General features: G+C 42.3%; 2 protein-coding genes across 13 annotated transcripts in view; one reads left to right on the forward strand and one right to left on the reverse strand.

The window, feature by feature from the left end:
* Positions 1 to 25,421, forward strand: part of LOC112580127 (protein ZNF738-like) — a 41,219-nt gene extending 15,798 nt beyond the window's left edge. For 3 of the 10 annotated variants that reach the window (XM_045163353.1, XM_044931603.2, XM_045163354.1), the window contains one exon: positions 2,235 to 3,128. In XM_045163353.1, the coding sequence (XP_045019288.1) occupies positions 2,235 to 3,124 (890 nt within the window). In that variant the 3' untranslated portion in view covers positions 3,125 to 3,128. Of the gene's footprint in view, positions 1 to 2,234; positions 3,129 to 4,143; positions 4,745 to 4,792; positions 5,011 to 5,514; positions 5,573 to 18,212; positions 18,454 to 25,364 lie in introns of those variants that run through there. The other 7 variants (XM_044931606.2, XM_044931604.2, XM_044931605.2 and 4 more) reach the window with 7 other exon arrangements.
* LOC123330292 (zinc finger protein 501-like) overlaps positions 13,940 to 26,273 on the reverse strand; it is an 85,852-nt gene continuing 73,518 nt past the window's right edge. For 2 of the 3 annotated variants that reach the window (XM_045163351.1, XM_045163350.1), the window contains exons 3-4: positions 18,734 to 18,797; positions 13,940 to 16,810 (exon numbers count right to left, since the gene is read on the reverse strand). In XM_045163351.1, the coding sequence (XP_045019286.1) occupies positions 15,081 to 16,454 (1,374 nt within the window). In that variant the 5' untranslated portion in view covers positions 16,455 to 16,810; positions 18,734 to 18,797 and the 3' untranslated portion in view covers positions 13,940 to 15,080. Of the gene's footprint in view, positions 16,811 to 18,733; positions 18,798 to 20,331; positions 21,015 to 26,273 lie in introns of those variants that run through there. The other variant, XM_045163352.1, reaches the window with a different exon arrangement.

Raw genomic sequence — 26,273 nt, forward strand, 5'->3', positions numbered from 1 at the left:
TCTCACTGTTAAGATTTTTAGATTATATGAAGACATCTTTTTAAAAAGTTCTATTGGAGTGTAGCTATTTTACAATGTTGTGCTGCTGTACAGCAAAGAGAATCAATTATATGTATACATATCCACTCTCTTTTAGATTTCCTTCCACTTAAGTCTCCACGGAGCATTGAGCAGAGTTCCCTGTGTTCCCATCATATTTTTAAAGTCTCATTTCTTATTTAATTTCTTAAGAACTACTACTTAAGTTTATCTTGTTTGTTATCAGCTTCCTCGGACTTGTTCTATATATTTCACTTTCTGATTAGTTGTGTGTCAATATCATTTATGATTTTTAGATTCAAACATTGAATAGAATATGCTCAAATAAAAACAGATGTGGTAAGAAGTGGATTAAAGAATTATTAAGCACCTAGTATTTGTGAAAATGTCTGGTGTCTCAATTCAACATGACTTAAAGCAAAAAGTCATCACTAGATTGCCTATCTCTTTTTCATTTAGTGGTTCTTGTAGGTTTTTATCTTGCTCCTTCCTCTACAACGTATTTCTTTGTCCTCTCATTTTGTCCAATTTTTTTGTGCCTGTGGTCTCTCTTATGAAGGCTGCAGGATCCTAGTTCCTCTTGCTGTGATGTCTGCACCCTCATGGGTGAGGTTGGTCCAGAGGTTTGTGCCCTTATCTCCTTGATCTGGGCTTTGACTGTTGTTACTGTGACCCGAGCCTGCCCTGGGTATTGAGGGGAGCTTCCCTTGGCTCTGTGGCTGTCGCTGCCCTGTCTGTGGTGGGGTCTGCTCCCTGGTGGGTGGAATAGAGCCCACCCAGATCTGTTTCTTTGCTGTGATTCTGATCTGTGGTTGAGGCAGGTGGGATTGGAGCACACCCACTGGGAGAGAAGACCCTGAGTATTGCTCCTCTGGGGTTGTTCACCTCTGTGTGTGCTCTGTGTGTCAATTTCACCCATTGTGTGAGTCTCATGTGGCCCTGTGTTGGCACTGCCCTTGGCCCTACTTTAACCATGGGTATGCCGGCACACGGCCCTGGTGTCTCTCAGAATTTGTTTTCAGCAGGTCACCAGCATATATCCTCTGTAGTCAGGTCCCAGGATGGCATTCATCATGGAGCTGGACCTACTGTGGTGCTGTGGGCAGCTCAGACTCCGGCCTGGCCCCGCCCCCTAGTGTAGGAGCCCACAAAGTCTACAGCTGCTAAAGCTACACCTTCTGTGTCTGGGGGAGCCCTGGTTGTCCATTCAGATGCTCTGTAGGTTACAAAGACAGTTGTGATGGTATAGAAACGAGTTTGTGCAGCTTCCAGTAGAAGATTTCAGCTTTACTTCCTTAATTTCCAGACCCTAGGGCTCAGCAGTGTTTAGCCCCCTCTGTGCATGTGGACGACCCATAGGCACCTGCTCCCGAGGTTTCCCAGAGCCCACCAGTCTACCCTGGTAGGGAGGGGGCACAGAGGAGGAGGCAGCAGCCAGCATCGTGAGAGCACCCACCCTGGCGGGAGCCCTTCGCACTGCCTGGTGAGGAGGGGCCGGCACAGGGGGAGAGAGGCTACAAACAATGGTGGGTCTTCGCCTTGGGCATCACTCACCAATGGCGCTCCGCGCTATGATGGTTCAGGCTTCCACCTCAAGCATCCTGTTTGCAGAGCTCTTCCCTCATTCCTGTCCCCTCAGGATGTCTCCTCAGAGCCGACCGCAGTCCTCTGCCTGGGTCTGCTCTCCAAACCCCACATTTCAGCACCCTGAGCCCTTGTCTGCAGTGGTGGACACCCTCTCAGGCTGGGTGGGCAGGGCAGGGGTCAGTATCCCGTGTACAGGTCTCACTCTGTCCTCCCGCCACATGCTGGCTGCCATGTTCTCTTCCCCGGATGTGGAGTTCACCCCTCTCTTTCTGCTCCCCTCAGGGTTGCAGGTCCCATCTCGCTTCTTTTCCTCCTCCTTTTCCTTCTTCTTTCTTTTGACCTACCTCGCTCAGCAGGAATCCTTCTTGTCCTTTTAGGTGTCTCAGGTCCTCTGCTAATTTTCTGCCGAGGCTCTGTGAGAATTGTTACATTTGCAGATGTATTCTTGATGCATTTGTGGAGAGAGATCAACTCCATGTCTGCCTAATCCTCTGCCATCTTGGTCCTTCTGTCTCAATCTAGCTAAGGGTTCATCAATTTTATGTAAATTTTAAAGGATATTCACTGAGACTTGTAAGTAAAATACCATGTTCTTTGGTATTTTTCAGCTGTGTCATCTCATAACATGCAAGATTTGATGCCAAAAAGTCCAGAGTTAGAAGATTTAATCTCCAAAGCAAAGCTAGAAATATATGAAAGAGTTCACCTTGGCAACTTATATTTAATGAAAGACTGCAAATATACAAGGGCATGTGAAGGACAGAGAGGATGTTTACATGGATATAAAGAAATTGAGACAGTTTCCCATAATGCAAACGTTAGTGCCAACAGAAATCAAGGATATGAGTCAAATTGGGAAAAACAGCCATTTGAGACATCAACATCTGCAGAGACGTGTATGTTGGTAAGAAAAAACCCTCCTTGTTGTTTGAAACACACATGTTCTCTTGAGAAAAATGTGGAAAATCTGGAAAGTCATCCAGTTTCTACTGCAAATAATCATTCACACAATTCTGAACATAGGCTTCATTTAAACATACATTCAAAAAATGCTGAAAACCAGAAATTTAAAAATGAGGGGGAAAATTCCCAATATAATCAATTTAATGAATCTTTTAGCAAGGGTTTATTATTCCTCAACCAACAGATATTTTCTGCCCATTCCAAAATCTGTAATGTTGATAATACCAGGAGAGACCTTAGTGAACCATCACTGTCCAATACACGTGGAGGTATACTTAGTGTGGAACGACTTTACAAGTGTAGTAAAATGAGTAATGCCTTACATAAGAGCCCTACTCCCAATAATTACAAGAGTATGTATGATGGAGTGAGAAGCTATTCATGCAATGAAACTGGGTATAACCTTGACCAAGACCCAAATGTTATGAAATATCAGGGACTTCAATTATCAATGATTCTAAAAGTAATCAATGTAGGAATGTCTTTTATCAAAGCTCAAATCTTACTAGTTATAAGAGCATTCATATTGGAGTGAAAAATCATAATTGTTGTGAATACGGTAAAGGTTGTAATCAGTCTTCAAAACTTATTCAGACTAAGCAGAAATGCTGCAAATGTAATAAATGTAGAAAAGTTCTTAGTAAATCATCAAGTCTAAACAGACATAGACAAATTCATATAGGAAGGAAGCCTTTCAAATGTACAGTTCAGTTCAGTTCAGTTCAGTTCAGTTGCTCAGTTGTTGGGGGCCGGCGTGAGGCACTCTGCCCATGGCAAAGGTCATGAGGAAGGAGGCTCGACATATGCAAAGGCGGGATCGAGCCTCAGGAGTCCCCCTGGAAATCCTCGAGCATCTACCCCCATAACCAGAGCGTGCCTACTTTACTACTTTGTGCTCTCACCTACACCTCTGACTTTACGGGGGGCTGTCCCCCACCACCTCTTTCGGAGAAGGAGTTAACCTAGAGCTCCAGTTGATAAAAACCCCTGGGCGTGACAAGAGTGTTTTAACCTACAAACTCCTCTGAAGGTTCTCTAGCCTGCCTGACAGGCTTGTCCAGCCACATGTGATTGCTCACAGCCTCCCAACCGTGAGAGGCATGAGATGCTTTAAACCTTCTAAAAACAGGTTCCTTAGAAAAGTTAGAAAACTATTAGTATAAGTATAATGGGCTGATTAGAAATTGTATTGGTGAAGGGTTTTTCATTTGTTGAGCCAATGTTTGTTGCTAAGTCTCCATATCCCCTGCCCTTACACGCATTAATGAATATAAAGAAATAAGTATTAACCTTTGATATTAATCATGTTAGACCTTAGGCTAAGTAAATTCTTTCCTTAACTAAAACCCACCACACCCTCACCCTATAGGAATGTAACTTTATCCATGCTGTTGCTGCCTCAGCATCTGTCTGGGGAGCAGGCAGCCTGCAGGTCCTTGAACTCACACCAGCCAGTCCTGTGAGCACCTGCACTAGGTAACCCCCTTCCCTGAGATCAGCAGTCTTGCTGAACCCCAGGGTCTAACAGGCCCCCCTTCAATGACACCCTCACAGCACTCATCAGAATCCTGCTCCTCTGGTTTGAATGGACCCATCCACGCTCAGCCTGGGGAGCCCACAGAACTTCACCCAGGGTCCCTTATAAAGGCCTGAACCCCACGTACTGGAGCTTTCTCAGCCTGGTTCTAGCCTGATCTCCCTCAGGGGGGCCCTCAAGTCTGCCTGTGAATTCTCTCAGGACCTGGAGTCAGAAACTTACCTCCCTCATTTCCCTTGTGGTCCTTTGTGGAACTGAGACATTCCACAGACTGCCACAATCTCATTTTAACAAGTGCAAACCTTAAAAACTGACAAGAACTAAAATTAAAAGCCATGTTAATATTCTGAACTAATATTCATAAAATTCTACACTATGTATTTTTAGCATGTGTTTCTTGTCTATGCTTAAAGAAGCTTCTTTCCATGGCTTTGACATACATTGAATGCTATATATAAACATATGAAGGTATACATTAGCAGTGAAAAAACTAAGAATGAAGAGTGTGTCTGTATTTGTACCCTGGTCTTTTGAAGAATTAAGAAGCATTAGATCAAAATTGATACTTTCAAACTTTTTGATTTACTAAGAACTGAGAAATGACAGATTTTTAAATTAAATATATTTTACCTATTTTTCACTGAGTTCATTTTCCCCAAACTTCAGGAATCTGTGTTTTAAAGGAAACACCATACTGTTTTATGGTAACATAAAACTGAACACCAGACTGAAACCATAATCACAAGGCAACTAGCCAATCTGATCACATGGACCACCGCCTTGTCTGACTCAGTGAAACTAACCAATGCCATGTAGGGCCACCCAAGATGGACGGGTCATGGTGGAGAGGTCTGACAGAATGTGGTCCACTGGAGAAGGGAATGGCAAACCACTTCAGTATTCTTGCCTTGAGAACCCCATGAACAGTATGAAAAGGCAAAAAGATAGGACACTAAAAGACGAACTCCCCAGGTTGGTAGGTGCTCAATATGCTACTGGAGATCAGTGGAGAAATAACTCCAGAAAGAATGAAGGGATGGAGCCAAAGCAAAAACAACACCCAGTTGTATATGGGACTGGTGATAGAAGCAAGGTTCGATGCTGTAAAAAGCAATATTGCATAGGAACCTGGAATGTTAGGTCCATGAATCAAGGCAAATTGGAAGTGGTCAAATAGATGGCAAGAGTGAACATCGACATTCTAGGAATCAGCAAACTAAGATGGACTGGAATGGGTGAATTTAACTCAGGTGACCATTATATCTACTATTGTGGGCAGGAATCCCTTAGAAGAAATGGAGTACCCATCATAGTCAACAAGAGAGTCTAAAATGCAGTACTTGGATGCAATCTCAAAAATGACAGAATGATCTCTGTTCATTTCCAAGGCAAACCATTCAATATCACAGTAATCCAAGTCTATGCCCCAACCAGTAACACTGAAGAAGCTGAAGTTGAACAGTTCTATGAAGACCTACAAGACCTTCTAGAACTAACACCCCCAAAAGATGTCCTTTTCATTATAGGGAACTGGAATGCAAAAGTAGGAAGTCAAGAAACACCTGGAGTAACAGGCAAACTTGGCCTTGGAGTATAGAATGAAGCAGGGCAAAGGCTAACAGAAATATGCCAAGAGAACACACTGGTCATAGCAAACACCCTCTTCCAACAACACAAGAGAAGACTCTACACATGGACATCACCAGATGGTCAACACCGAAATCAGATTGATTATATTCTTTGCAACCAAAGATGGAGAAGCTCTGTACAGTCAGCAAAAACAAGACCAGGAGCTGACTATGGCTCAGACCATGAACTCCTTATTGCCAAATTTAGACTTAAATTGAAGAAAGTGGGGAAAACCACTAGACCATTCAGGTATGACCTAAATCAAATCCCTTATAATACAGTGGAAGTGAGAAATAGATTTAAGGGTCTAGATCTGGTAGACAGAGTGCCTGATGGACTATGGACAAAGGTTCGTGACATTGTACAGGAGACAGGAATCAAGACCATCCCCAAGAAAAAGAAATGCAAAAAAGCAAAATGGCTATCTGAGGAGGCTTTACAAATAGCTGTGAAAAGAAGGGAAGCAAAAAGCAAAGGAGAAAAGGAAAGATATACCCATTTGAATGCACAGTTCCAGGGAATAGTGAGGAGAGATAAGAAAGCCTTCCTCAGAGATCAATGCAAAGAAATAGAGGAAAACAATAGAATGGAGATCTCATCAAGAAAATTAGAGATACCAAGGGACTATTTCATGCAAAGATGGGCTGAAAAAAGGACAGAAATGTTATGGACCTAACAGAAGCAGAAGATATTAAGAAGAGGTGGCACGACCCAGATAATCACAATGGTGTGATCACTCACCTAGAGCCAGATATCCTTGAATGTGAAGTCAAGTGGGCCTTACAAAGCATCACTATGAACAAAGCTAGTGGAGGTGATGAAATTCCAGTGGAGCTATTTCAAATCCTGAAAGATGATGCTGTGAAAGTGCTGCACTCAATATGCCAGCACATTTGGAAAACTCACCAGTGGCCACAGGACTGGAAAAGGTCAGTTTTCATTCCAATCCCAAAGAAAGGCAATGTCAAAGAATGCTCAAACTATTGCACAATTGCACTCATCTCACACGCTAGTAAAGTAATGCTTAAAATTCTCTAAGCCAGGCTTCATCAATACGTGAACCATGAACTTCCAGATGTTCAAGCTGGATTTGGAAAAGGCCGAGGAACCAGAGATCAAATTGCCAACATCTGCTGGATCATCGAAAAAGCAAGAGAGTTCCATAAAAACATCTAATTCTGCTTTATTGACTATGCCAAAGCCTTTGACTGTGTGGATCACAATAAACTGTGGAAAATTCTGAAAGAGATGGGAATACCAGACCACCTGATCTGCCTCTTGAAAAACCTGTATGCAGGTCAGGAAGCAACAGTTAGAACTGGACATGGAACAACAGACTGGTTCCAAATAGGAAAAGGAGTATTTCAAGGCTGTATATTGTCACCCTACTTATTTAACTTATATGCAGAGTACATCATGAGAAACGCTGGGCTGGAAGAAGCACAAGTTGGAATCAAGATTGCCAGGAGAAATATCAATAATCTCAGATATGCAGATGACACCACCCTTATGGCAGAAAGTGAAGAACTACAGAGCCTCTTGATGCAAGTGAAAGAGGAGAGTGAAAAAGTTGGCTTAAAGCTCAACATTCAGAAAACGAAGATCATGGCATCCGGTCCCATCACTTCATGACAAATAGATGGGGAAACTGGAAATAGTGCCTGACTTTATTTTTCTGAGCTCCAAATCACTGTGGATGGTGATTGCAGCCATGAAAGTAAAAGACGCTTACTCCATGGAAGGAAAGTTATGACCAATCTAGACAGCATATTAAAAAGCAGAGACATTACTTTGTCAACAAAGGTCCATCTAGTCAAGGCTATGGTTTTTCCAGTAGTCATGTATGGATGTGAGAGTTGGACTATAAAGAAAGCTGAGTGCCAAAGAATTGATGCTTTTGAACTGTGGTGTTGGAGAAGACTCTTGAGAGTCCCTTGGACTGCAAAGAGACCCAACCATTCCATCCTAAAGGAGATCAGTCCTGGGTGTTCATTGGTAGGACTGATGTTGAAGCTGAAACTCCAATACTTTGGCCACCTGATATGAAGAGCGGACTCATTTGAAAAGACCCTGATTCTGGGAAAGTTTGAGGGCAGGAGGAGGAGGGGACAACAGAGGAGGAGATGGCTGGATGGCATCACTGACTCAATGGACATGGGTTTGTGTGGACTCTGGAAGTTGGTGATGGACAGGGAGGCCTGGCATGCTGCGGTTCATGGGGTCGCAAAGAGTTGGACATGACTGAGCAACTGAACTGAAATGATACTGTTTTAAGTTTTAGTTTTTTAAGGACCCTCCATCCTGCTGTCTTTAGTGATTGTAGCAGTTTACATTCCCATGAACAGTGTAGGATGGTTCCCTATTTTCCACATCCTCTCTAGGCTTTTTTTCATAGCTTAGTCGATAAAGAATCTGTCTACAATGCAGGAGACTCAGGTTCGATCCCTGGGTCAGGAAGATCCCCTGGAGGAGGAAATGGCAACCCACTCCAGTATTCTTGCCTGGAGAATCCCATGGACAGAGGAGCCTGGTGGGCTACAGTCCATGGGGTCACAAGGGTAGGACACAACTTAGTGACTAAGCCACCACTCAGCGTTTCTGATACTATTTGCAGGCCCTTTGATAATGGTCATTCTGACTGATGTGGGATGTGATATTATTGTAGTTTTGACTTGCATTTATCTAATAATTAGTGATGTTGAGCATCTTTGCTGTACCTGGCAGCCACCTAAATGTCTGGAGAAATGAGGTCTTCTGCCCATTTTTTGATTGTGCAGTTTGTTTGATATTAAGTTTTTTGATACTATAGTCACTGTTTCCCAGGGGTTGTAAAGTTCAGGCTATAAATATCCTGAGTCTAGAGTACTTCCAGAACCATGAAATAATCTGTGTAAAACTGTCATGATGGACACACGTTGCTATACATTAGCCCAGACTCATAGTGTGCAAACACTTCCCAAGTGGCACTAGTCATAAAAAAAAAAAAAAAAAATCTGCCCGCCAGTGCAGGAGTGGAGAAGGCAATGGCACCCCACTCCAGTACTCTTGCCTGGAAAATCCCATGGACAGAGGAGCCTGGTAGGCTGCAGTCCATGGGGTCACTAAGAGTCGGACACGACTGAGCGACTTCACTCTGAATTTTCACTTTCATGCTTTGGAGAAGGAAATGGCAACTCACTCCAGTATTCTTGCCTAGAGAATCCCAGGGATGGGGGAGCCTGGTGGGCTGCTGTCTATGGGGTTGCACAGAATTGGACATGACTGAAGCAACTTAGCAGCAGCAGCAGCAGCAGTGCAGGAGATGCAAGACAGGCAGGTTCCATCCGTAGGTTAGGAAGATCCCCTGTACAAAGAAATGACACCCATTCCAGTGTTCTTGCCTGGAAAATTGCATGGGCAGAGGAGCCTGGCAGGCCACAGTCCATGGGGTCGCAAAGAGTTGGACACGACTTCACTTTCAGTTTCAATTTCAAATACACATTTATGGTTCATGTCCAAAGGCTTTGGTCCCTTCCCAACATACATTTTAATCCATCCTCCATGCCTGCCTAGGGTTTATTTTCACAGAAAGCTGTGACGTAAACACCTTCGTAAAATCGTGCCTCCCGGTCTCTGAAGATGGAGGCCCCCTCACCTACAGATAGGTGGTCAAAACGCAAATCATTTTGGGAATGCCTGTGGCCCCAGGGGTCTTCCCAGGTGGCTCAGTGGTAAAGAATCCGTCTGCCAATGTAGAAGACCCAGGAGACGCGAGTTCAATCCCTGGGTCAGGAAGATCCCCTGAAGAAGGGAATGACAACCCACGCCAGTATTCGTGCCTGGGAAATCCCAAGGGCAGAGGAGCCTGGAGGGCTATAGTCCACGGGGTCGCAAAAGAGTGGGACACGACTGAGCTACTGAGCACGGAAGCACGTGGCCCCAGGAATGGGAGGGTGAGACAGGACCCAAGGACTCAGGGTAACTTTGGGAAGATCTGGGAGGGCAGAGCCTCACACCCCACCAAGGGCATCATGTGACTTTGTGCACCACTCGCCTCCCGCCTCCCCTTCCCCATGCCCCAAGCACAGCTCGAGGCCATGGAGGGCTGCCCCCAGGAGGATCCCCTCCTGGGGCCATCAGGCGGAGGGAGCCGGTGTTTTCAGAGGTTCCAGCCCCGCGCCCTCACCGGCTCAGGGCTCCCAGGTGTGCTGTGTGGGATGGCTCCAGCTCAGTGCCACGGAAGACAGGTGTTACAGGAGCAGCGCCAGCACCCACAGGGCGCTTGTTCAACGTGTCATTTCACGGGTTCCCCTCAAACCTGCTAATTCATAACTTCTTGGACTGGGGAGGGTTTGTATCCACTTTAAAGCTGCAGAGAAAATCTTTAGGCAAGCGGTTCTCATCTGGGGTCCCAGGAGGATCCTCTTCGCAAACTCCAGCCCCTGGTCCTGGAGGAGCATCAGCGCTGCTTGTCTTCCTGCTCCAGGCGAGGCTCGGGCTGAACACGGGGCTTTGGGCGCGTCTGTGAGAGCTCAGAGCCAGCTTCAGGCCGGGAGGGGCGGCGGGGTCTGCTGTTCTGGGGTCGGGAAGGGGACCTCAGTGCCGCTCACCTTCCCGTGTTGGCAGAATCCGGGGAGAGAACATGTGTGGACAGCAAAGGAAAACTTGACGTGCGTCTCCGGGAGGAGCTGATCGTCCTGAGTCTCTCCTGAGACAAATGACAGCAGAGGTGGGCCCTCTCAGCTTTTCAAGCTCCTTCTGCCTGTGGGCGTGTTGCAAGCAGGCGAAGGAGCTGTGCTGAGGCCTTGGAAAGTGTTATCTCATGATGCTGAGGTGATTCTTCCCCATGACCTTGAGGAGAAAACGACCCAGGGCAGGAGGAAAAGAGGAGGAAATGGCAGCTTCTCGGGTAAATGTCTGTCCTGGGTCAGAGGCTATATCTGCTTTTCCTTCTGAAATGCCCTGGATTAACAGTTTACAAACCTTTCATTCTCTTCTTTTTTTTTTAGCAGCTTAAAAAACCATAACTTTATTATTATATGTGTCTTAAGTCGCTTCAATCATGTCTGATGCTGTGTGACCCTATGGACTATAGCCAGCCAGAATCCACAGGATTCTCCAGGCAAGAATACTGGAGTGGGTTGCTATGCCCTCCTCCAAGGGATCTTCCGGACCCAGGGATTGAACCCGCATCTCTTATGTCTCCTGCATTCACAGGCATGTTCTTTACCACTGAAGTAAAGTGAAGTCACTCAGTCATGTCTGACTCTTTGTGACCCTATGGACTGTAGTCTACCAGGCTCCTCCATCCATGGGATTTTCCAGGCAAGAATACTGGAGTGGGTTGCCATTTCCTTCTCCAGGATCATTCTCTACTTCTGATGTTGCCTATTGATGTGGTTTTCAACTGCTAAATTTTTTCCCCTTTTATTCTGATGATGGTCAAGATCAGAGCTTTAGAATGTTTCTCCCTCATGTCCCAGAACCTTTTCTCAGGTGTCTGTCTTCATCAAGGTTCCCTGTAGAACACGAAGTATTTTCGCAGAGAACTTATGACTTTCCTTGTGGCTTAGAATCCTCCTGCCAGTGCAGGGGACACGGGTTCCATACCCGGCCCGGGAAGATCCCACAGTCCTGCACGGCAGCTAAGCCCGTACACCACAACTAGAGAAAAGCCCGCACAGCAACAAAGACCCAGTGCAGCCAGAAATAAATAAATGAATAATTAAAAATAGAAGGGCCTGGGATTTAGGAAGACTGCTGGTTACCAGGGCTGCTGGGAAAGACCTAGGAGGAATTTACATCTGCTTATGAATTTGCAGGCTGTTATCTAGTGCGTGTGCTTATGAGAATAACTGGTGTCAAAGCAAGGCACCCGTGGGCTACCAGTCTACACAGATGATGCCAAGGCAGCAATATCATGGAGCAGTGAAGGTAACTCTCATCAATACTCCTATGCAATCCATATTGTAACCATCATAATGTCCCAGTAGTTAAAAATGAGGAAATGACACACTGTACCATTTATGAAAAATGTGGTCTCAAGTTATTTGAGGGTTACAGCCAGTAGAAAAAAAGGAATTACTGTAAGATGTCATTCTGTGTGCTTGCTAAGTTGTTTCAGTTGTGTGTGACTCTTTGCGACCCCATGGAGTGCAGCCCTCCCAGCTCCTCTGTCCATGGGATTCTCCACAGAACAATACTGCAGTGGATTGCCCTGCCCTCCTCCAGGGGATCTTCTGTACTCAGGGATAAAACCAGCATCTCTTATGTCTCCTGAATTGGCAGGCAGATTCTTTACCACTAACACTATCTGGGAAGCCCCATGAGATATCATCCTACTGTGTTATTACAGATACTTTATATTCAACATCTGTCAGTCAGTTCAGTTCAGTTGCTCAGTCATGTCCGACTCTTTGTTACCCCATGAACTGCAGCACGCCAGGCTTCCCTGTCCATCACCAACTCCTGGAGCTTACTCAAACTCATGTCCATTGAGTCGGTGATGCCATCCAACCATCTCATCCTCTGTCTTCTGCTTCTGCTCCTGCCTTTAATCTTTCCTAGTATCAGGGTCTTTTCAAATAAGTCAGTTCTTCGCATCAGGTGGCCAAAGTATTGGAGTTTCAGCTTCAGCATCAGTCCTTCCAATGAATATTCAGGACTGATTTCCTTTAGGATGGACTGGTTGGATCTTCTTGCAGTCCAAGGGACTCTCAAGAGTCTTCTCCAACACCACAGTTCAAAAGCATCAATTCTTCGGCACTCAGCTTTCTTTATAGTCCAACTCTCACATTCATACATGACTACTGAAAAAAACATAACTGACTAGACAGACCTTCTTTGGCAAAGTAATGTCTCTGCTTTTTAATATGCTGTCTAGGTTGGTCATAGCTTTTCTTCCAAGGAGCAAGTGTCTTTTAATTTCATGGCTACTGCCACCATCTGCAGTTATTGTGGAGCCCCCCAAAATAAAGTCTCTCACTGTTTCCATTGTTTCCCCATCTATTTGCCATGAAGTAATGGAACCAGATATCATGATCTTAGTTTTCTGAATATTGAGTGTTAAGCCAACTTTTTCATTCTCCTCTTTCAGTTTCATCAAGAGGCTCTTTAGTTCTTCTTCACTTGCTGCCATAAGGGTGGTGTCATCTGCATATCTGAGGTTATTGATATTTCTCCCAGCCATCTTGATTCCAGCTTGTTTCATCCGGATGCTTTGGAAGCATCATTATGAACAAAGCTAGTGGAGATGATGGAATTCCAGCTGAGCTATTTCAAATCCTAAAAGATGATGCTGTTAAAGTGATGCATTCACAATGCCAGCAAATTTGGAAAACTCAGCAGTGGCCACAGGACTGGAAAAAGTCAGTTTTCATTCCAATCCCAAAGAAAGGCAATGCCAAAGGATGTTCAAACTACCGCACAATTATACTCATCTCACATGCTAGCAAAGTAATGCTTAGAATTTTCCAAACCAGGCTTCAATAGTATGTGAACCGTGAACTTCCAGATTTTCAAGCTGAATTTAGAAAAGGCAGAAGAACCAGAGATCAAATTGCCAAATTCTGCTGGATCATCAAAAAACCAAGAGAGTTCCAGAAAAACATCTACTTCTGCTTTATTGACTATGCCAAAGCCTTTGACTGTGTGGATCACAACAAACTGTGGCAACTTTTTAAAGAGATGAGAATATCAGATCATCTTAGAAATCTACCTCCTGAGAGGTACCTCCTGAGAAATCTGTATACAGGTCAAGAAGCAGCAGTTAGAACTGGACATGGAACAACAGACTGGTTCCAATTTGGGAAAGGAGTACATCAAGGCTGTATATTGTCACCCTGCTAATTTAACTTATATGCAGAATACATTTTGTGAAATGCTGGGCTGGATATTCACCATCAGTTATTGACAACTTAAAAAAACCTGGGAGATGATAATGTTGGTATTAATCTTTACATTGGTGGTGGAATACGTGTGTATGTGTCTAGTTGTGTCTGACTCTGCAACCATGGACAGAATCATCAGGCTCCTCTGTCCACGGGGTTCTCCGGGCAAAAATACTGGAGCTGGTTGCCATTTCCTTCTCCAGGGGATCTTTCTGACCCAGGGATGGAACCCACACCTTCTGTGACCCCTGCATTGGCAGGCAGATTCTTTACCATTGAACCACCTGAGAAGCCTATTACTGATGAGAACACTTCATCAATTATACTGAAGTTTAATATAGTAAAAGCCATTCCATTTTATTAACTAACATATAGGAAGTTCACACATAAGCGAAATAAAACTTTTCAAAGTTTATAATCTTTGATCAAAACACAGATTACAAGCATTCGGAAACATTCTTGTTCTTCTGATATACTGATCAGAGAAATAAGATATTTATGGTTTACAGAGAGCAATTACTTAGTAAACAAAGATGTAGATTAATTAAATAACCTTTCAGGGAAATGTTACATATACTTTTCTTAGATATAAGATTTCCTGATTGCTACCATGTCAAGTAAAATTTATGACTTCTAGTTATTGCTGTTATAAAAATACATGGGGATTTCAGTGAACTCCCATCTTTATATCCATAAAGAACCATTGGCACCACTATTTAAAATTTAGAATGACCCTCTGTCTTACTTTAATACAAAGAATTATTTTCTGAACACTTACCTAATGGTGACATAGAGAGATATTTTAAACAATGACAATCATCACCTCCATTTAGACTTTCATTGTACATTTCGCATTTCAAGGTCCTAATATTCCATAGAAAGGTAGATAAAAACTATTTCTACCTAACATAGAAGGGCTTCACTTAACTTTGAGGCAGCAAAGATCAAGAATATTAGTTAAAAAAAGAAAATTAGCTCACATACACACTAGAAACAAAGGTTTAGCATGTAGTATTTTGAGACTCATATTAAATTTCACATAAAGTCAATATAAATAAGGATACAATGATAACTGTACTGTCAAACATCTCTCACCTTGATCCTATGATCCACAGTAAGAAATAATTTTTCTAAGTGTTTTAACTTTGGATTATTTTCTATATTATCCTGATTTAAAGTAATACCAGAAAAGGCTTAATGACTGAATGCTATCCATTATGAATTCTCTGTATTTATTTAGATCTGAGTTTTTAAATTCGTTTCATACATTTCTTACAGCATTAAACGTTCTTCCCAGTATGAACTCTCTGGTGTTTCCTGAATTGTATGCTTAGGACAAACCTCTTTCATCACTTATTACATTTATAGGGTCCCTCTCCAGCACACGCTCTCTCTCTGATGCTGAGTGAGGTGACGGCTAACTTTAAGGCTTTGTCACATTATTTATATTTGTAAGACTATTTGGTGCTATGAATTATTTTATGAGGAGTAAGGTTTGAGTAGCAATTAAAAGCTTTGCCATATTCTTCATATGTGTATGGTTTCTCCCCAGTATGAATTTGCCTATGTTGATTAAGGCTTGAAGTCTGATTAAAGGCTTTGCCACATTCTGTACATTTATAAGGCTTCTCTCCTGTATGAATTCGCTGATGTTGAATAACATGTGAACGCCTGGTAAAGGCTTTGCCACATTCTGTACATTTATGAGGCTTCTCTCCTGTGTGAATTTGCTGATGTTGAGTAACATACGAACGCCTGGTAAAGGCTTTGCCACATTCTGTACAGTTGTATAGTTTCTCCCCAGTATGACTTCTCTGATGCTGAGTAAGTTTTGAGCAACTGATAAAAGTTTTGCCACACTCTTTACACTTATATGGTTTCTCCCCAGTATGGATTCGCTGATGTTGAATAAGTGTCGTACTTTGGTTAAAGGCTTTCCCACAATTCTGACATTTATATGGTTTTTCCCCAGTATGGATTCGCCTATGTCGATTAAGGTTTGAACTGCGAGTAAAGGCTTTGCCACATTCTGTACATTTGCAAGTCTTCTCTGCAGTATGAACTGTGAGATGTAGAGTAAGGTTGGAGGGCTTGCTAAAGGTTTTGCCACATTCTGTGCATTGGTTAGGTTTCCCTCCGGTGTGGGTTTTCCTGTGTCTGTTTAGATTTGATAATTGAGGGAAGACTTTCCTACATTTATTCCACTTGCAGTGTTCCTCCTTAGTATGAATACTCGGATATTGAGTAAGTTGTGATGACTGGTTAGAAACTTGACCACATTCACTAAATCTGTAGTTATTTTCTTCAATATGGACATTCCTATCTGTAATAAGATTTGAGCTTTGATAAAAGACATTTCTACGTTCATCCCTTTCATCATGGTCCTCTGAACATTGAGTTCTCTGATGATTCATGAGACCATCTTGGTCAAAGAGATTCCCAGGTTCAAGGCATGGGTAGATTCTGGCTCCATCATAAATACTGTTGTAAAAACTTAAGATGGAGCTCTCACTTAAGGCCTCACTTGTTGGATTACACATGGAAGGTTGTTCCACATTATCTGTACTAAGATACCCATTGAATGATGGTGGCTGGATAAAGACTGTCTCATTATTACCAACGTAACAGATATTGGAATAGGGAGAAAATGTTTGTTGGTGGAAAAGTAATGAGCCCTCATGAAAGGATCTCTCAAATTGACCATAGTGAGATTTTCTTCCTTCACTTTCAAATCCCTGACTTTCAGACATGTATGACTGACTGTTTAACTCAAACCTATGTTCGTACTGGCTTGAGTGATTATTTGTAGCATAAACTAGACGACTTTCCATGTTTTTCAAATTTCACATCAGAGAATATGTGTTTGTTTTAAGTCATGTGGGTCCTTGCTTAAAACAAACATATTTTTCTGCCAGACTTACTGACTTCAAATAGAACTTTTACTAGTTTGACACACATCCTCAATTTCTTTTGGCAATCATATTTTCATCATGAATAGCTGTCCCAATGTGGTTACACCTAAAATAATATCCTTTTTGCACATCACAGGCCCCCTTAACTTTCCCAGTCTTTCATTAAGTACAAATTTCCAACCTGAGAGATCTCAGAACTTCCCAGCACATCACACATGAATCTCTTATGCACGGCTTCTTTGGGAACAAACCCTTGACGTCCTGAGACAATATTGCTGAAAGATAACAAATAACCGAGATCCCACTTAGTACTTTGAATATGCTTTACAATTGTATGCAATATGACAAACTCTTAGCTAGATTAATAAGAGATGAGATGCAAGGAAGATCAGAAGTAAAACTAATGGCATTATACATGTTACATGGAACAAGAAGTTTTTCTATCAGGCTTCTATGAACTATACTACACCAAAAAGTTGAATACCTCAAAGAAAGTTTCAATTTCTAGAAACATAGAACCCCTTAGATGTTTGCATGAGTGAATTAAAAAATTACAACATATCTACATCTATTAATAAGACTAAAAAAGTAATTTAAAAAATCCCTGGAGTAGGTGAATTCACTGGAAAATTCCAGCAATATTTCAAGAAAAACTAATATCAATTTTCCATAAGAGATGGGCATGTACACACTGCTCTATTTACAATGGATAGCCAACAAGGTCCTACTGTACTTGTTCAATGTCATGTGGCAGCCTGGATGGGAGCAGAATCTGGGGGAGAATGGATATATGTGTATGGACGGCTGAGTTGCTGTGCTGCCCGCCTGAAACTATCACAACATTGTTGATCAGCTATACTCCAATACAAAAGAAAAGAACAGTAAAAAAAAAAAAAAAAAAAATTTCTGTGAGTCAATATATGTATTAAATGGTTTTAACATTGGTGAGTTGGGGTAAATGCACTTAAAATGTCTAAAATTTGTTCATAGAAGAAAAAATTGGGCGGTAGAAATTGGGGATTACATTTTATGATTTCAGGGACTGAATCTGAACTTCGGAGAGCCATGTTTGAAGTTTCCATTGGAAATTAGAAAGCAGGAAGCATATATCTGTTCCCAGTATTTCTGGAATTTTGTCAACTAATCCCAGGATCTCCACAACTCTCCTCACACTTTTCTGACTTGAGGCAGAGACGGAAATTTGGAAAGGCTTTAAGGCAGAGTTTGTCAGAACTGTTAGCAGCTTTTCCTAGGTCCCCCAAAGCAGCAAGAGTATGCAGGTCCCCACGGACCAGGAGGAAGGTTTTGGCTCTCAGTGAAAGTGAGGGATGGAAGGCACCTTCATTCCCCTTGGAGGCCGAGCATCCTCCTGCCTCCACCAGCCTCTCCCACTGCTCAAAAGCTATTCCTATATTCTCAAAATATTAAACAATTTCATTAAAGAATTTAAATTACATTTAAATTATTAACATTTCAAAAGACTTCATGTTGGTAATATCAAATAGGAGAAAGAGAAAAGGACATACTTAAAAACCAGTTATCCTGACTGAATTCAATCTTACAATTTGCCTGCAATTGACAAAATGATTCCAGCTGTGTTTCTTTTGGGTTTTGCTGCTGGGATACTTTAGTGAATAGTCCCCAAACCAATACTATGTCTTTCTTGATTCCCCTTAGGAATCTAAAGCAGAATCTCCAGTTTTTCGCCTCTGAAACATTAGACATGACACTTAGAAATTGACATGATCAATTCAAAAGACCACTCAGTACTGTTGATAGAAATACAAGGGTCAATGGGCCTGAATTTCCCCTCTGAGTTTAAGAAGTGCTGGGAGGGATTGGGGGCAGGAGGAGAAGGGGAGGACAGAGGATGAGATGGCTGGATGGCATCGCCGACCCGATGGATGTGGGTTTGGGTGAACTCCAGGAGTTGGTGATGGACAGGGAGGCCTGGCGTGCTGTGGTTCATGGGATCGCAAAGAGTCGGATACGACTGAGCGACTGAACAGAACTGAACTGAAAGTGAGGGAAAACCCACTGGAGCTGAAGAAGAACACATGGAGATGTAACAGCAGAAGAATGGGGCAGGTCAGGCCCTCTTTGGCAGACATAAACCCAGGCTTCTCATTCTAGTGAAGCAGGCCTCCCCAAACCATCTGAACACGTCTGGCTTCCTCTGTGGTCTTTGGACCTCTCACCTGTGTCATCCGCTTCATTCATTCACACCTAGCACTGGGATTCTTCCTTTACTCCAAAGGGGACCTGCTCATTAGAAAAATGAACATAATTAGGACTTTGGGTTTAACATATATACTCTATACAAAAATAACCAACAAGGATCTGCTGCACAGCACAGGGAACTATTTTCAATATTTGTAATAACCCATTAGGGAAAAGTGTCTGACTTGACTAATGAAAGCCTCTCCTTACAAAATGCAGTATCTCTCCTGAATTGAGTGCTCGTATTTCAAAGCCAACTAGCAGCAAAGAGACACTAGGAGGAAAACGGAGTTTCCACCTTAACTTTCTTGGATTGTGCACCTCCCTTACTATGTCTTTCCAAGCTTTTATTAAAGATAAACAGAAAAAATATGGAACTTGATGGTGTGGAAATCTAGCAGAAAACACCCGAATCAGTGACCATCAGTTGTAATGGGATAAGCTGATGTCAGGTGAGAGAAACACTCAAGAAGACACATGGTCACTGCTCGGGTACTTTCAGCAAAAATAAGGAAATCTCAATGTATCTTGAAAAAATTTCAGTTTTTTGCATTCTTACCCCATACATAACTTCCCTGTTCTGTATCCCTAATTGTGCATTTAAACAGCAAACCTTTCTTACCATGTAGAGAATACTGATTTTTTTTTTTCAGAAGTTTCTAAGGAATTCTAGACCATTAAGGTTTACTGTTCAGTTTAGTCACTCAGTTGTATCCAACTCTTTGCGACCCCATGGATTGCAGCAAGCCAGGCTTCCCTGTCCATCACCAATTCCTGGAACTTGCTCGAACTCATGTCCATTGAGTCCGTGATGCCATCCAAGCATTTTATCCTGTTGTCCATCCCCTTCTCCTCCTACCTTCAATCTTTCCCAACATCAGGGTCTTTTCCAGTGGGTCAGCATTAGGTGGCTAGAGTATTGGAGCTTCAGCATCAGTCCCTCCAATGAATGTTCAGGGTTGATTTCCTTTAGGATTGACTGGTTGGATCTCCTTGCAGTCCAAGGGACTCTCAAGAGTCTTCTCCAACACCACAGTTCAAAAGCATCAATTCTTTGGCTTTTAGTTTTCTTTACAGTCCAGCTCTTACATCCATAACATGACTACTGGAAAAACTATAGCTTTGACTCACTGGACCTAGTCAAGGTCATCCTGCTTATATGTGCATTTTCTAAATCTTCCTCTAAAGAGCTGAAGTTGTATCCAGATATAAGGAAATGACTCCACTTTGCTGTTATTCACTAAGATCCCAACACCCCACCCCATCCCAAGGGGAATTTTGGATATTGATGCCTTCCCTTGTTGATCTTTCCAAAAGGGAATATTTTGAATAAGTGAAAGCTGTTAATTCAGACTGGGAATGCTTCATGGCCTGTAGGGAGCCTGGAGGCAGACAAGGAGAAGAGGCTCATGGAGAGAGAAGAGCCTCATTGTGACTCGTAAAAATAAAAGAAAAAACAGTATTTAATAGTTGAAAACCACCTCACCAGGCAAGAATATCAGAAACAGAGAATTTAAAATGTGTATGTTTTCAATCGAGGGCATTTAAGGAAGAGAAAACAGACACAGCTTCTCACCTGGATCTGGATCAGGACATTTATCTGAGAAGCTGCCATTTCCTCCTCTTTTTCCTCCTGCCCTGGGTCGTTTTCTCCTCAAGGTTATGGGTAAGAATCACCTCAGCGTCATGAGATTACACCTTCAGAGGCGCCAGCACAGCTCCTTCGCCTGCTCCCAACACCCCCACAGGCAGAAGGACCTTGAAAAGCTGGAAAGGCCAACCTCTCCTGTCTTTCGTCTCAGGAGAGATTCAGGACAATCAGCTCCTCTGTGGAGAACAATCTAGGAATTGTTGTTGTTGTCTACACTTCTTTCTTCATATAAATCCCCCCAAATTCTGCTAACATGGGGTGTGTGGGCTGCACTGACTTGCCCCTTTAAAGCCCATGCAGAGCAGAACTTGTTGCCTCTCTGAGGACTGAAGCCAGGCCTCAGCTCTCACAAATGGACCAGAATCTGCGTCCTTAATCTGGGCCTCCCCTTAGAATCCCCTGGAGCACTTCCTACACGCCACACTGATGCTCCCACAGGACCAACACAGAACTCTGTGGGGTGGGCACTGGGGAGGTCACTGCCTGACACTGGTCACATGATCCTGATGAGAAACAGATGGAAACCACTTGGCTAAAGATTGTTTTGGCTTCCCTGATGGCTCAGCTGGTAAAGAATCTGCCTGCAATGTGGGAGACCTGGTTCGATCCCTGGCTTGGGAAGATTCCCTGGAGAAGGGAATGGCTGCCCACTCCCGTATTCCGGCCTGGAGAATTCCATGGACTGTATAGTCCCTGGGGTCGCAAAGAGTTGAACACGAGTGAGCAACTTTCACTTCACTTCAAAGATTGTTTCTGAACCATTTCACTATATACAATCCCATGAGGTCAGAGCCCCACTCGAAGAGGTTATGAATCTGCAGGTCTGAGGTGGAGCCATGAAATGAGTCTTCAACAAGCTCCCTGTTTGTTCTGATGCCTCTTCCGCAGGACCCACACTCAGGAGCCCTGAGCTTCCGCTGTCACACTCAGCACAGCTGAGACCTCTCAGGAGGGGAGGGTTTAGGGCAGGAATTTCCCTGGAACAAGTTATCAGCTCACACCCCTCAGAATGGCCATCTTTGAAAAGATCCACAAAGATTAAGTGCTGTCGAGGGCGAGGGCGAGGGAAACAGGGAATCCCCCTACACTGTGGGTGGGGCTGTAAATAGGTGGGTGTAGCCACGAAGGAAAACAGTATAGACATTCCTTAAAACACTAAATATAGAGTTACCACCTGTACCAGCAAGCTCGCGGTACCTCTTGCCTTAGATCCGGAGAAAATCATAATTTAAAATAATACTTACTTCCTTATTTTCAGGGCAGCACTATTAACAATATTTAAGACAGAGCATCAACTACAATGTCCATCAATAGAGAAATGAAGAGTCACTGGTCCACCTACACATTGGAATACACTCAGGCATCAAAAAGAGACAAAAAGTATCATTATCAACACCATGGATGGACCAAGATATATACTAAGTCAGTCAGAAAGGGGAACAGAAATATATTCCTTACAGGTGGAATCTATAAATTTATAGAAATGAGTGAATTCATAAATAGAAACAGACTCACAGACTTAGAAAACCAAGTTGTGATTATTTAAAAGAAGGTAGGGGGAGGGAGACATTAAGAGGTTGAGATTAGCACATACTTATGACTTATTATCAGACAGATAATTGAAAAGGACCTACTAAATAGCACAGGGAAGTCTGCTGAACAAAATGAAAGATCCTACATGGGACAAACCCTGAAAAGGAAAAGATATAGGTCTATGTATAACTGAATCAAGTTCCTGTGAACCTAAAACAAACACAACAATGGAAATCAACCCTACTTCAATAGAAAATAAAAATTAAATTAGCCAAAACAGACAGACAAAACAGCGAAGCATGAAAAAATGCTGCTAACTTGTGGCCACTTTTGGTTACTGAAAAACACCTGTTTCTGGGCAGTCACTACTCACCAGGCTAGGAGTAAAGAAGGACAAAAATCTGTCCTCAACAAATATCCTCAGGTAGGCCCTGGAAAAAGAATCAAAACAGGGCAGAACACCAAGAGGCTACTCTTGAGAGGTCAGTTTTACATTTCTTAAAAAAATAATAGTGAAAAAGTTTCAACCTCCTGAAATCTTGGAAAAATGCACATCAAGATTACAAGGAGGTATCACGTGTCACTGATCAGAATGGCCTTTGTTAAAAAGTCTACAAACAGAAAAGTGTGGAGAGGCTGTGGAGAAAAGAGAACCCTCCTGCACTGATTCTGGATGTAAATTGGGAACAGCCACCATGGAGTATGAGGTGGATGTTCCTTAAACAAAGGAAAAGAGAATAAAATTATGACAACTCCCTACTGCTGCTGCTGCTAAGTCGCTTCAGTCGTGTCCGACTCTGTGCGACCCCAGAGAGGCAGCCCACCAGGCTCCCCCATCCCTGGAATTCTCCAGGCAAGAATACTGGAGTGGGTTGCCATTTCCTCCTCCAGTGCATGGAAGTGAAAAGTGAAAGTGAAGTCGCTCAGTCGTGTCCAAGTCCTAGCGACCCCTTGGACTGCAGCCTACCAGGCTCCTCCATCCATGGGATTTTTCAGGCAAGAGTACTGGGGTGGGGCGCCATCGCCTTCTCCAACCCCATACAAAAAAAGGAACCTGAAATCAATTAAATATCTAAATGGTGGGATGATTACTCTAAATCTCCTGAGGAAAATATATGCTTTGATATAAATCACAGAAAGTTCTTTTTGGATCTACCACTTAGAGTAATGAAAAATAAAACAAAAGTAAACAAAAAGGACCTCATTGACCTTTGGGAAACATAAAGGAAAGAAAAACTCAACCTCAGAATGGGAATAAAATGTAACAAACAAAGACCTACTTGGACTTCATCTCCAAAACATGTAAACTGCTCATGCAGCTCAAAAAAAAACAAAAAACAAAAAAACCAACAAAAGACCCAACAGAAAAACAGGCCAAAGATCTAAATACACACAGCTCCAAAGAAGGCATACAAAAGGCCATTAAGCACATTAAAAGATGTTCAGCATCAATAATTATTAGAGAAATGAAATAAAAACTACAACGAGGTATTATCTGACACCCCACAGAATGGCTATCTCCCAAAAGAGCCTCAAAAATTAAACGCTACCGAGAGCATGGGGAATAGGAAATCCTCCAACACTGTGGGCGGGGATGGAAATGGGTGGGTACAGCCACAAAGGAAAACAGTATAGACATTCCTTAAAACACTAAATATGGAGTTTCCACATGAGTTTTAACTCCTTGCCTTAAATTCTGAGAAAATCATCATTTAAAGTGATATATACACCTCTTTTTTCAGGGCAGCGCTATTGACAATATCCAAGACAGAGCATCAACCAACTGTCCATCGATAGAGAAATGAAGGTCCACCTAGATACTGGAATACACACAGCCAGCAAAACGAACGTAAAAAAAATGCCATTGTCAGCAGCATGAATGGCCTACTCAGTGAAGTCAGTCACAGAGCGAAAGTGAAATATCATTTCACTTACCGGTGGGACCATGCTGCTGCTGCTGCTGCTAAGTCGCTTCAGTCGTGTCCGACTCTGTGCGTCCCTAGAGACGGCAGCCCACCAGGCTCCCCCATCCCTGGGATTCTCCAGGCAAGAACACTGGAGTGGGTTGCCATTTCCTTCTCCAATGCATGAAAGGGAAAAGTGAAAGTGAAGTCGCTCAGTCGTGTCCGACTCTTAGCGACCCCATGGACTGCAGCCCACCAGGCTCCTCCGTCCCTGGGATTTTCCAGGCAAGAGAACCGGAGTGGGGTGCCATTGCCTTCTCCGACCATAAACTAATTCAAATGAATTAATTTATAAACAGACTCAAAGATTAGAAAACCAATTAATGATTGTTTAAAAAAAAAAAAGGGTAGGGGAAGGGAGACATTAAGAGTTTGGGATTAACATATACACACTACTTATTATCAGCTAGAGAATCCAAAAGGACCTACTGAATAGCACAGGGACGTCTACTGAACACTCTGAAGAATCTATATGGGAAAAGACCTCAAGAAGAACAGATATACTTCTATGTACAACTGAATCAAGTTCCTGTAAACCTAAAACAAGCACAACAACGGAAATCAACTCTACTCCAATAGAAAATAAAAACGAAATAACGAAGGAAAAAAAAAAAAAAAAGTGGAGCATGAAGAAATGCTGCCTCCTTGTGGCAGCTATTGGTAACTACAACTGAAAACCGGTGCACCAGACCAGGAGGACGTAAGGAAAAAACCCCTGTCCTCAACAGATGTCTTCGGGCAGGTCCTGGAAAAAGAATTCAAAACAGGACAGAGGGTCAAGAGGCCAATCCCCAGAGGTCAGTTTTACTCACACTGGTTTTTCTTTTCTTTTTTTTTTTTTAAAAATCACATGGAAATGTTTCAAAATCAAGAAATCCAAGTTAAAATTGCAATGAGGTACCATCTCACCCCATTCAGAATGGCCTTTGTGTAAAAGTCTACAAACAATAAATGCTGGAGAGGTTGTGGAGAAACGAAAACCCTCCTACCCGGGTGCTGGCCAGGTAAATTGTTAACAGCCAGGCTGGAGGACAGGGTGGAAATTCCTTAAACAGTGAAAAGAGAATGAAATTACGTCACTCCCTCACCTCTTCTCACTTTCTTCTCTGCAATCACTCTCTGTGCTTTTTCAGTGTTTTAAATTATTGAGACTTTCAATGGATAAGTCAAAGATCTGTCTTGGTAAATGCTACATTGCACTTGAAAATATGTGGGCTATTTTCAACTATCTGTTGATATTGATTGCTAACATAATTTCACAGTAATAAGAGAACAGCTTCTGTATGATTTCAATCCCTTTAAACCATGAAATTTTTGCACCTTGGTTCATGTCCCTTGGTATATTCCAGTGGCTCCTAGTTTATCGTCTATGGGAACTTTAATAGAATTTGTATACTGCTGCTGTGTGAAAATTGTATAATTGAAAAAAATAAATCTTAATTATGTTGAATTGGTTCACAGCACTTGTCAGGTCATCACTGACTCAATGGACACGAGAGTTTGAGGAGACTTCAGGAGATAGTGAAGGACAGGAAAGCCTGGAGTGCTGCAGTTCATGGAGTTGCAGAGTTGGACACAATTTAGTGGCTGAACAACAACAAACACCCTTCTACTTCTGTCTGCTCATTCTATTAATTTTTGGAAGTTTGATAGTGAAACTCCAACTAAAAATCTTAATTTATCTATGTAGAAAAATAATTGTAATATATAGTGGACCTGTATGTAACTTTGTTCTGTATTTTCCAAGTCTTCTGTAAATGTGTTATCATACTTTAATAATTGAAAAAATAAAAAGAGAAAATAAATTTTAAAAGATGCAGGGAAAAAAGTGTAAATTTAAAAGTATTTCTGTAACTCCTCACCAAGGCATAAAAATCATAAAATGGCGGATTCATTTTGATATTTGGCAAAACTAATACAATTATGTAAAGTTTAAAAATAAAATAAAATAAAAAGAAAGAAAAAAAAAAAAGAATGCTGGAGTTGGTTGCCATGCCCTTCTCCAGGGATCTTCCAGATGCAGGAATTGAACCCACATCTCTTACATCTCCTGCATTGGCAGGTGGATCCTTTACCACTAGCACCACCTGGGAAACCTGTTCTTTGGATAATTTGGCTATTAACCCCTTATAGAATATATTGTTTGCAAATATCAAAAAAAAAAAGAAGGAAAATAAGTTTATAAGTTACACATAGATTATGAGTAATAATTAAACATATCATTTTATTAGCAATAGATATATGGGAGATTCATATTTGAATTCAATGCCATATTAATTGTACTTAGTCAAAATTGTCATTTACATTCATGAAATATAGGTCAGGTAAAAACAAAATTAAAAGTAACAAATTTGGGGGAACTTTTCATCA

Source organism: Bubalus bubalis, chromosome 18 (genome assembly GCF_019923935.1).
Source record: "Bubalus bubalis isolate 160015118507 breed Murrah chromosome 18, NDDB_SH_1, whole genome shotgun sequence".
NCBI classification, from domain to species: Eukaryota; Metazoa; Chordata; class Mammalia; order Artiodactyla; family Bovidae; genus Bubalus; species Bubalus bubalis.